Source organism: Ceratina calcarata, unplaced genomic scaffold (assembly GCF_001652005.2).
Source record: "Ceratina calcarata isolate Rehan_Ccalc_2016 unplaced genomic scaffold, ASM165200v1 scaffold390.2, whole genome shotgun sequence".
Classification (NCBI taxonomy): Eukaryota; Metazoa; Arthropoda; class Insecta; order Hymenoptera; family Apidae; genus Ceratina; species Ceratina calcarata.
Genome location: NW_017162324.1, coordinates 795 through 12,290, shown reverse-complemented (window position 1 = coordinate 12,290; position 11,496 = coordinate 795). Strand labels below are relative to the sequence as shown.

General features: G+C 40.2%; 4 protein-coding genes across 6 annotated transcripts in view; 1 reads left to right on the top strand and 3 right to left on the bottom strand.

The window, feature by feature from the left end:
• Positions 1-7,551, bottom strand: part of Rpp25 (ribonuclease P protein subunit Rpp25) — a 21,624-nt gene extending 14,073 nt beyond the window's left edge. The window contains exon 1 of the mRNA XM_018026839.2: positions 7,406-7,551. The gene's annotated coding sequence lies outside the window, so the exon portion shown is untranslated. The remainder of the gene's footprint in view (positions 1-7,405) is intronic.
• LOC108626255 (tyrosine decarboxylase) lies at positions 1,664-5,931 on the top strand. 2 transcript variants are annotated; one of them, XM_018026837.2, is made up of 4 exons: positions 1,664-2,287; positions 2,642-2,854; positions 3,312-4,768; positions 4,857-5,931. In XM_018026837.2, the coding sequence occupies exons 2-4, from the start codon at positions 2,654-2,656 to the stop codon at positions 4,861-4,863; spliced, it is 1,665 nt and encodes a 554-aa protein (XP_017882326.1). In that variant the 5' UTR covers positions 1,664-2,287; positions 2,642-2,653; the 3' UTR covers positions 4,864-5,931. The 2 variants fall into 2 exon arrangements, with proteins under 2 accessions (XP_017882326.1, XP_017882325.1); XM_018026836.2 differs by having other exon boundaries at positions 1,664-2,397.
• Positions 6,181-7,274, bottom strand: LOC108626258 (peptidyl-prolyl cis-trans isomerase H). Its single transcript, XM_018026840.2, has one exon. The coding sequence runs from the start codon at positions 6,857-6,859 to the stop codon at positions 6,305-6,307; it is 555 nt and encodes a 184-aa protein (XP_017882329.1). The 5' UTR covers positions 6,860-7,274; the 3' UTR covers positions 6,181-6,304.
• An 87-nt stretch (positions 7,552-7,638) lies between the features above and the next one.
• LOC108626272 (zinc finger protein 595) lies at positions 7,639-11,122 on the bottom strand. Of its 2 annotated transcripts, none has more exons than XM_026814677.1 (2): positions 10,591-11,122; positions 7,639-10,497 (listed from the first exon to the last, which is right to left on the bottom strand). In XM_026814677.1, the coding sequence occupies exons 1-2, from the start codon at positions 10,646-10,648 to the stop codon at positions 8,156-8,158; spliced, it is 2,400 nt and encodes a 799-aa protein (XP_026670478.1). In that variant the 5' UTR covers positions 10,649-11,122; the 3' UTR covers positions 7,639-8,155. The 2 variants fall into 2 exon arrangements, with proteins under 2 accessions (XP_026670478.1, XP_017882352.1); XM_018026863.2 differs by having other exon boundaries at positions 7,639-10,809; positions 10,890-11,122.
• Positions 11,123-11,496: the final 374 nt, after the last annotated feature.

The following is an 11,496-nucleotide window of genomic DNA, read 5'->3' as shown; positions in this document are numbered from 1 at the left end:
ACGGGAAAATTAGGACGATGATTTTTCTTTTAAATTGAAGCTCGAAAACTCTACTATAATTATCCAGAAATTTTTGATAATTTGTTACTGAGTAATCGTACTATAAACTCGGGCAATTTCCGAGACTTTCGTAATGCCATAATTTTTTTTAGTAGTATTGTAGATCCGCCTACGAATTATTCACGGCCTCGCACGGTTAATCGTGAATCGGGTCGAGAACCGGAGGGGTGGAATTAAGAAAAAGCATGAAACGCGCCATATGAACATCGAAAAAAGGTCATAAACGATCGAAAAGGTTGGGGTCACCGAGGGTAGGCGATGCACCCGGACCGTCCGGTTTAGCCTATACTTTTTTCCTTCTCTCTGTCCGATGGTCATTCGTGTTTCGACTACTACTATAACGATAAGTGACATTTTATTCAATTTCACTTCCATTTATGCAAAATGTTATTTACGCAAACGGCGGTGGAAACGGAAACGGCACGTGTGGTTTGAGTCGGATACGTGATCGCCGGATTTCTCACCGAAAACTGCTACGTCAACCGAAACCTGTGAACGCAATCGGTTCGCATACCGATACAATTAATAGTCCACCAGAATTGGTAATTGATCGGTCGACGGTGACGAACGAGCTAGGGCAAGTCTGTTGAGAGATATCAAGCAAATAAACGAATTCGATTGAGTATGAATTGCGCTTTCTTTACATTCCTTTAAACTCCCTTGATCCTTGCACTCATATGCGAGAGATGCACTCACAGTGAAAAGTTGCTACAGGTCAGATCTTCGAGGAAAAAAATGAAAGACATGATTTTTAATTTTTCTATTCAACTCTCTTATAAAAATCTAAAAAATAGAGTGAAAAGATCTATGATGCGACCTGTATTCAAACCGAGGGTGACCACTTCGGAAAGTTTCTATAAAAATGATTAAATAAAAGGTTTCATATAAAAACGGCTATAATTTGAAAAGAAGCTCATATAAGGCAAATCGTCATATTAACTTTTTTCTTATTCTATCATATTGAATCTATCCCTGAAATTATACCCACATATTTGGAAACGTCTTTTATGCAAACGGTCATCAAATTGACTAATGTAATCCTAATTTTTTATCTTATTCGTGTGTGGCTTTCCTCGCACAATAATTTCTATCTGACATAATTATATTATTTCCTTCATTACAAAGCAACTCATAGAATCGCTCAAGACATTTTTTACATTTAATGGACTTGGTACAAAAAGCTGGTCGAAAACTTTTCAATAACATCAATAGCTTATCGCTTGAGAGCATCCAAGTTCCTTATTCACTGGGAACGACGCGATGAATTAATTAAATTAATTGTCACCGGGATGGCACTGTCCCGATCGAAGGGATCCAATTCGAAAACGTCGGTAGCGGGTAGACCATGCGTGAAGGTGGCGGTGAGAGAGAAAACGGTGTGATCGGCATGTGGCCGCATCCGTGTATGTGTATTACAAAGATTGAGCGGTGACCTGTCACCGCTTCTCTACGGGGTGTTGTAAATGTAGGTGAAGAGTAAACGGCTATTTATAAACGCGGGGTAGAGAGGGCGAGTTTACTCCCCGTGCATCATCGACAACACGCCGACTTATCGAAGCAGCGACCCCCTCAGCGTACATCACCATTGATGTCGACCACCCTTCCCAGGAATTTTCATACAGATTTTCGGTATCCACCGCGATGCCCCCATGGGGGCGGATATTAATTTCCCCCTGTCAGATCCCTTTACACAGTTCCGACAAACAAGCGCTAACTTTTTTAATCAATCTTTTTTATTAAAAATATTAAAAGCTGTTGTTAAAAAACTGATTGAAAAGAAATAGGAGTCTATAAAAGTGTATCTAAAATTTTATATGCCATGTGGAGGAGAGGAAGAAGAATCCTGAGCTAAATTTATCAAGTTCAGCGGAAGTGACAAATTTGAAGGGTTGAACCAACAAGTTTCGAGCGAGGCGTGGGTAATCCATGTTTAGGGTAACATTTGCGTGACGGGCGGCACGGTAGATCGTCGGTGTCGCAATCCTTAATGAATAAGTAACGGGTAAATGAACATTTTTCGCGAAGCTCCGCCTTAATTTTATCTGCGTGCGGCAGGGATGTACGAAGAGGAGGCGCGCATAAAACAGACCGGCGCTTTGCCAGGTGCGAGCAGTGTCAGTTCCAACGCGGGACGTATATTACCTGTTACGCGTTACCTCCGCCGCGAGAACTTCGTACGACTTCCGACCGCATAAAAATTGTATCCGATCGACCGTGTGTCACGCGCGTAAGTGGATCAAAGTTTCTTGCCCGGCAATCAGGAGGGCGATCGAGTGGGAATCGGAATCGCGGTGGTATTCGAAGAAAGAAAGACGAAGAAAAAGAATTTGATCTAAGGTATCTCTTCGAATGTGAATGACGTTTGTGATACCGATAAATAGCGGTGAAAAATGTAAACGTAGACTCGATTTAGCCGCGAACGTGCTCAACACGTTGAATCATTTAAATGTGTACGATAATAACGCATTCATATATGTATGACACTAAGAATTCTTAAATTCCTTTCTTCGAGTATTTTTATATTGTTAATATTATACAAGTGGTTGATTAAACTACCCGGCGTCTCTGCTTCGTATTGTAGCCGGCGATTATCATGAACATCGATGAGTTTCAAGTACGCGGCAAGGAGATGATCGAGTACATATGCGAGTACCTGCGCACCTTGGAGGGAAAAAGGGTGACAGCTAACGTGGACCCGGGTTATCTGAGGCCTCTTTTGCCAAAGGAAGCGCCGGCCAAAGGGGAGTCTTGGGATACGATAATAAGGGACGTGGACAGCAAAATAATGCCCGGGGTGAGTGTCGGCTCGAGTATCGATCCCACCTCTTCCGATATTAATAATATTCGCGAATACGAAAAAATAGGAAAAACCGATCAAGCGTGAATCGGTGTGTCCTATCATCCGTATCATCCGAACTATCCTAATCTTCAGCTGGGTAGCCACTTGTTACAAATATCGCCGTTGCGTATCAATGTAGACGGACCAGCGATTGTACCGAAATTTACTTTTATTATTACTCTATTTCAGTGGTCCTTAACTGGTGTTCAGCGGAACACAGGTGTTAAACTTAAAGAATATGTTCCGCCAAAAAGCGGTGAAGAAATAAAACGTTTATTAATACAAAAAAAAAAAAAACGAAACACGCAAAAGACATTACACGTAGGCCTGGTATATCATTGATAAGCGCGTAACAAGTGGACTACCTTTACGTTAAAAATTCAAGTTCTTACGACCGACGATACTTTCGCAGATTACGCACTGGCAACATCCACGATTTCACGCGTACTTCCCAGCCGGCAACTCATTCCCGTCGATTCTCGGGGACATGTTATCCGACGCGATCGGCTGCATAGGTTTCTCCTGGGCGGCCAGTCCCGCCTGCACGGAATTAGAAACGATCGTCCTTGACTGGTACGCAAAAGCGATCGACCTTCCACCAGAGTTCCTGGCCGAGCACAAAGGTTCAAAAGGTGGAGGCGTGATACAAGGTTCTGCCTCCGAATGCATTTTGGTCACGATGCTCGCAGCACGAACCCAGTCGATTCGGACTTTGAAGGAACAGGACCCGAGCACCGAGGATTCAGCGTTTTTGCCACGGTTGGTGGCTTACTGTTCTACAGAAGCTCATTCCTGCGTGGAGAAGGCGGCGATGATCAGCTTAGTGAAACTCCGCGTTCTAGAACCCGACGAAAAAGGCTGCCTACGAGGTAAGCGACTCGAGTCTGCCATACGCGAAGATGTGGCGAACGGCTTGGTGCCATTCTTCGTCTCGACGACGCTCGGTACCACCGGCTCTTGCGCGTTCGACAATCTTGTTGAAATCGGGCCGGTCTGCAAACTCTACCCAAACATCTGGCTACACGTGGACGGCGCTTATGCTGGGAACGCGTTCATCTGCCCAGAGATGAGAACGTTGATGGCTGGCATTCAACACGCGGACTCGTTTAACACCAACCCGAATAAATGGCTATTGGTGAACTTCGATTGTTCATGCTTATGGGTGCGAGACCGGGTGAAACTCACGTCGGCACTCGTCGTGGATCCATTGTATCTTCAGCACGCCAGATCCGGCGAATCGATCGACTATCGCCACTGGGGTATTCCTCTCAGTAGACGATTCAGGGCGTTAAAGTTGTGGTTCGTAATGAGATCATACGGAATAACAGGATTACAGAAATATATAAGGAATCATATCAGACTGGCGAGACGGTTCGAAACTTTAATGAAGCGAGATAAGAGATTCGAGATTACGAACGACGTGAGAGTAGGTCTCGTTTGTTTCCGGTTAAAAGAGAGCGACGAAATAAATCAGGAATTGTTGGCGAACATCAACGCGTCCGGGAGGCTTCACATGATCCCAGCCAGAGTCATGGGCAAATATATATTGAGATTCTGCGTGATCAAAGAGAACGCGACCGATGATGATATCGATTACGCTGTGGACGTGATCGAGGAGCACGCGACAGAGGTGATGCTCGCTCATTACGAGGGCACCGAAGACGAGTTCAGGGCGAAGGGACCGAAGAGTCCCGCGGCATTGGACAAGAAGCTCGTGCGGAAGTTCAGCTTCACCAGGAGCGTAACCAGAGACGTTTACAAACGATCGATCTCGAAGTCGAGCCTCCACGACGGCGCTACACCGATCATGGTCGTCGAGGATAACGCGCAGGTCGACACCATCGAGGAAGACGTGTTTTGTAATAGCAGGTAGATCGCGTCTCAGCTCACGGTACCCAAGAGGAGGGACCCGCTCCTATCGCTGCCGTGAGCTGCTGACGATGTAATGTTTTTTCAGGTCGTGACGATCCCGACGATGATACCAAGATGATCGATGAATTAATGCGAAAAGCTTTTCGAAACCCGACCGGGTCGCGTATAAAAGTATCGAGAATAGTTCCGTGAATTTTGTTGGTTTTTTAGGGAACGGCCAATGACGGGGATCACGTTTCTCTTTGAGATGGGATTCGATCGAATGGATTCCGAGTATTAGTTAAAAGAATGTGTCTTCTCGCACGTTACATTTGAATTGAGTTTGCCTGCTGTTAGAAGGCATTAACGATGAGGAGCTTCTTTGGGAAGTTGGCAAATCGTTTGGGAATTCGCCTTTCCACGCACGATTTTATGCAACGTAAGTGGAACTGGAATTTATTTTCGTATTTAAATGAAAATAGGGCAGGAGATAATATGCTGACGAGAATAATCGTTCATACACGTAGGAATTGTACTAATTTTTGTAAACGCGTCAGATGATCGATAGCGATTACAATCGAATACGATTTGTCATTCATCTAACAAGTTAGAACGTAATTAAAGTTTAATATGTAGTTATACAGAAATAAGAACATCGATTGTCTTTTAGGCTATCAATAGATATAACATCAAATCGTTTCCGTGAACATATGAAAATAGACCGAGTGCTCGAGTGGGAGACTTGGAACCAGGCGATTTAGAGAAAGAAAATGAATGGAAGAGTTTACTTTCTTTCTGTATGCGAGAGTGGGAGAGACAGAAACTCATTCAAAGCATGCTTTCTCTATCTTCTACGGGCTCAACAAAAATACATTCGACGCTCGGTCTATTCCCTTATGTTTATGATCGTTCCACGAACGAATTACGTACGAAAAAGACGATAATCTCGTGTTAGATTATTCGAAAATAGATACGAAATGAAGACCTAACGTTTACGGTTGGAATTTTGTCCTTAAACATTAATTAGATCGTATATATTACGTGTTTCTCTCCGGAGAGATCGCTGATATTCCAGACGCGTTTGGATTTGTATCCAGCACAATGCAATCTAGATTGTACTTACAGTGATTATTTATTTCGTATGTAAATTTAACGTAATAAAATTGAAGTTCGTACTGTAATTACTCATTTATTTAATTTTCTCTTCATCAGAATTTTTCGATCACCTTTATTTGATTCGACTCATCATTTCGTTAGTCAATATGCAATTTATTAACTGTCTAAGTATTCATAATCGGTTCTTGATAGCCAATCTCTATTAATAAGAAATTAACGAGGTACCTGAGGGCAATAAGAGTTGCTCTCAAGTAAATGAATAATTTCAGTATTAATTACCAATTTATTATAGATCAGAATTAAAAAAATTAAATAGTAGTAAAAAGGAATTCGATTTTTTAAAATGTGCCTCTTTAATTACGACAAATATAACACGCTTTTCGTGGTACTTTATATCTAGTTTACAATATAAAAATATAAATTACAATCGTTTAGCTATTACATTTGTCCGCATTGAGATATTGTCACAGGTATTTTTGGTTTATTATTTGGCCCCGTGGGAACATTTTCCACCTTCCTCATAACCAAAAGTCCATCGATAACTCTTCCAAAAACGACGTGTTTACCGTCCAAGAAATTACACTTGGCACACGTGATGAAAAACTGGCAACCGTTAGTATCTTTACCGCTATTGGCCATGGATAATAGCCCAGGTGAGTCGTGTTTTAATGTGAAATTTTCGTCAGGGAAGGTACCACCGCCGTAAATGCTTATGACTCCAGTACCGTCACCGTTTACGAAATCGCCGCCCTGGATCATGAAATCCTTGATCACTCGATGAAATATAGCACCTTTGAAACCCAATGGCACACCGTCTTTTCTGTACTCTCCCGTGCAGAATTGTCGAAAGTTCTCTGATGTTTTTGGACAAACATCCTCAAAGAGCTCGAAGATCATCCGCCCGATTTCTGTGGTACCGACGGACACGTCGAAAAATACCACCGGATTATTCGGATTTCGAAGTTGCGCTTGAATCTGATTCCAAGTGGGCATCTTTGTACGTTTTAATAAATGACTTCGGAAACTTCTCTCGTTTTATTCCAATACTATTTACTTCGCGATTAATCGTCTATCAAAACGATGCAGCGGCGTCATAACATAACCTTTTCAGATTACGAATGTTCATACACCGACGTTTAAGGTTACAAGTTTATTTTCAAAATAAACTTTTTTCCATTTAATGCAATAAACGTTAAATATACTTGTTTCTATCTAGTTATAATACACTTTCCACATGCATTTCTTTTATAATACGTTCGCAATCGGACACGTTACACACGTTCATCCAATGTTCCGACAGACAAAGTAAACGTAGGAGAAAGAACGTCAAGTACAGGTTAGCATTTCATAGCAAAATAATTAGAGGAACTATGAAATGTTAAAATAATTAGAGGAACTATTAACTGTTAGCTCGTATTCTTTAAAAATAGATTTGGAATTCTTATTGCATAGTAAAAAATATGAATAATATTTTTGTACTTTTTAATACTTGTGTATAAAATACGAATTTATCAAATTCTTTTGAATATTGTTACTTACCTCTCTTTGGCTGTTTGTTGATATCCAATAAGTAATTGTTAGTAAAACAACGCGGCACGTTACGAGATAATTACAAAGCACGATTGTTTACGTTACAAAATACCGCGCACTCGTATTTCGGTTAAGTGACACATGAGGAACTCATTCAATTTTATGGGAATGAATGGCGCTACAATTCGAACATTACTATTGGAACTATCCATGAAAAGTGTTTTCATATAAAATCATAGGTGTGTTGTAGAAAATAAAATGTACTTTATTTCTTTATTGCATTTCACATTTTATATCTTAAATCATTTAGTTCGGTCGCTATTGTTAAATTATAAATAAACTTTTATATTACGAAAGTTAAATAATTTGAACGAATCATATTGAATCTTCAGGTTTACTTGTTCTTTGCGATATGTTTCTTCAAACCAAATAATGTGGTTTACATAACTTTAACTTATAAATTTTTACCTACATTTTATTCTATAAGATGTACACCATAAATCGCCGCAATTTAAACCCGATAACATGACAGAGAAATAAAAAAATAATTAAAAATATCTACCAAAACATAATCTGAATACAAAGAAAACAATTTTTTTAGTATCGGTGCATTTGTAAGACACATAGAAAATCTTATTTTACTATAATTAGAAATAATATTTAACAGAGTTATATTGCAGCATACCTTTTTCTCTTAGAAACATGAGACATGTTTGCTTTCACTATCTTTACAGTAAGTAGTAACATCAATAATAATTACTAAATATGTATTTTTACATGCTCCATCAATATTTTTTTATCCTTAAATTCCTCCCCGCAAATACCACAGACTAAATCCTCATTATCACTGTCCTCTTCATTATAGTGTAACACTTGGATTACCGTCTGGGACGGCCCCTCCTCGACTAACGACTGCTCCTCCGTCTCATCTTTCACATCTCTTTTTAACTTAGTGTTTACTATGTCCATAGATAAATCGTTATTACTTATTTGTGCAATTTGACTTGAAAACTCATCGTGGCCCTGAGGATTCGGTAACGTTAAAACAGGCAACGAGTCGTTCTGCTTCGATATCAGATGGAAAGTGTTTGGTTGCTTTGAAGTTTGTATTAAATGCATCGTTGTTATTTCATTATGAGTCGTAATATCAAGTGCACGCTTTTCGGTGGTGACTACAAGGAAAGTATCGTTCCGTATATCATCCGATCTTTCACTTTCTGCAATAGAGTTTTCTCCTGAAGTTACATTATTTTCTGCTTGGGCGTTCGTACATGTTTTTAGTTTTTTCGTCTTCGGCTTCGTGGCATTGTTAATCGTTTTAGCTTTCGCCTCCGCGATCATTTGATCAGAATGCTTGACAATATGTGCACATAATTCGTCCCGATCCTGATTCAATGCACCGCATAGAGAGCAGGGGAAAGGCGGGCCAGTTATTTCTGTATCATTCTTTCCCGCTGCGTGAACCCACCGGACGTGTTCCCTTAAAACAACCTTTTGATTAAACGCCCGTGAACAGAGAGGACAGACATGGGGCCTCTCTCCTGTATGAATTCTTTCGTGCTTTCTTAACGTTCCACCATCTCTAAACGCCTTCCAGCAGAATTTGCAGCCGTATGGTCTCTCTCCTGTATGGGTCCTGTGATGTATTAAATAGCCCTGCCGTGATGAAAACGTTTTCGAGCACGTGTCGCAATGGAAGTGTGCAGGACTGCCGGCGTGCGTTCTTCCATGTTCCCAAAGTCCCTGACGCGACACGAAACTTTTACCGCATTCCGTACAAGTAAACGGCGAATCCCCGGGATGAGCCGATAATCTGTGCTCATCTAATTCGTTTTGCTTTTCAAATTGAGATCCACATACCTCGCAGGAATGTGTCTTCTTCCGATGGATCCATTGGTGTCGGAACATTTTTTGTTTAGTAGTAAATTTTTTACCACATTCGGAACAGGCATGCTTGCACCATTTATTGTTCGCCATGCCTTGTTCCGCATTACCATGCTGCATTAATTTTTTGCCACAGGTTGTTTGGTGTGTTGCTAAATGATTCGCATCTTGAAACTGCTTGTCACAGTACTCGCACTCAATCGGCATGTTCCAATTCTTAAACGCGTGAATCTTTTCGTGAGAAACGAGTGCTGTTGCACGAGAAAAACTAACACCGCAATGTTTGCAAGTATGCCGTTTCGAATCATTTGCCTCGACTTCGCTGTTATATGACAGAGGTTTAACTTTCACCATTGTATCGGCATTATTGAACGAGTTTAATGACAGAGTGTATTGCTGATTGCTTATATTATTTTGTTGGCTATATTCAAATTGAGTGACCTCTCCATTTGGCATTACGGTAAACTCGGATAACGTGTCTATTTTCTCTTCCGTATCAGATATTGCATTAATAGTAGTTTGCTCATTAGGAAAGTTATAGGACGGTACCGTCCATTGCACTGCATCATAACTTTCCACAGTTCCACTGTTTTGAGATTCTGTTATATTCTCAGGCCACTTTTTAAATGTTTCTTCTGACTGCGACTCATTAACACCCTGAGTGTGCATAATTGCACGGCCAGCGACATAGGTATGAATTTTCATGTGATTACTTAAGCTAGATGGCCTCTGAAAATCAGCTCCGCATATGTTACATTTATGAGGTCTTTCCACCTGGTGAACTTGCAACATATGGCATCTCAAATTGCTTTTGGAACGAAATAAATTACCACAAGTCCGACAGGCATGTGGACGATCTACCTGATGGCAAACTATATGGTTATTTAAATCGATCTTTCTTTCAAATCTCTCGCCGCAAGTAATGCACGATAATTTAGTGTCCGCGCAAGTTTCATGATGTTCTGCTAACTCTGTCTGTGTAAAGTGATTTGTACAAGTTGTACAAGCTACTTTTTTATCTTCAAAACAAGGATACATGCCCCCCAGTTGTCTTAATGCTTCAACAGCCATGGACTCGTCATCTCCAGACGTATATTGCTGTGGTTCTTCTTCCTTAATGTATATCGGATAAACAACACGATTGTCATCTTCCTCATCTGATTGTTTTGATAAAATCTCAACAGCGACTTGTCCCTCTGTAATGTTGGAGTCAACATCTGTAACAGTTACTTCTGTGTAACCTTCTTGGAGATCACATTCATCCATAGGCTCACAAATCTCCTCGTGAGATATAATATTATCTTGCATACCATCATGAACGTCTGACAATGGAAATGAGACGAACTGCTCGTTTTCTTGGGCTTCCATTTCGTATTACCTTTATACTTATTATTGCTTACTGCTAATATCCAGTTTCACCTCATGTTAAGTTAGGTTCATCACTGAACTAAATGGTATTTAGCGATGTGTAGAAAAGTACAAACTATTATAATGTCCACATTCCATAGTTATGGTACTTTGTATAAATACTGTTATTAAAAGAAAAACATGTTAAGTAATGCATGTTTATCTTCATTGCACTATAATTTAATAGAACGAGTCGCCGAACCTTATCTTTACTGAACTGAGAATGAAATTATAATTCTGTCTATTGCAATTTTTATGGTGTGCAATTCACCGGTTTAATATGCATCTCGGTTCTATATATTTTATTACCCACAGTTTGTTCGCCGTGTAAATTTGTAAATTCACAGTTCGTAAGTATATAATGGTGTAATCAGTGTAACAAGGTTATTTCCACAGGAGTGAGATGGAGTGAGACAATTCCCTGAAGTTGCCGTTCTCCGCGCAAGTGTTGGGCATATCGTGGGGGATTTTTGGGACGTGCGCACTGGAAATTACTAGTAGCAGCCGACTTATTTTCTCGATTTAAAGGTTCCATTAGATCCCGACTGCGAAGACAGGCATGGGATTAGAACTAATCTTGAAAATAAAACATTATGCGATCTGACTGCATGATATTTGAAATAATCATTTGGTTAGTATACTTGGAACTAAGACTTTAGTATTTTGCTGAAGAATTGCACTTCGAAAACAGGGATTAGTCATTTGATCAAGGAACATGAAATAAAAATGCCAATATTCATTTCCATTAATATATTAATCAGAATTATTCAATATATTTACAATAAATTAGAGATGAATAAATTAGAAAC

Coding starts and splice junctions, on each gene's coding strand:
- LOC108626258 (XM_018026840.2), bottom strand. CDS start 6,859: ATGCCCACTTGGAATCAGATTCAAGCGCAACTTCGAAATCCGAATAAT.
- LOC108626272 (XM_018026863.2), bottom strand. CDS start 10,648: ATGGAAGCCCAAGAAAACGAGCAGTTCGTCTCATTTCCATTGTCAGAC.
- LOC108626255 (XM_018026837.2), top strand. CDS start 2,654: ATGAACATCGATGAGTTTCAAGTACGCGGCAAGGAGATGATCGAGTAC. Junction 2,855..3,311: donor ACAGCAAAATAATGCCCGGG/GTGAGTGTCGGC, acceptor ATACTTTCGCAG/ATTACGCACTGGCAACATCC.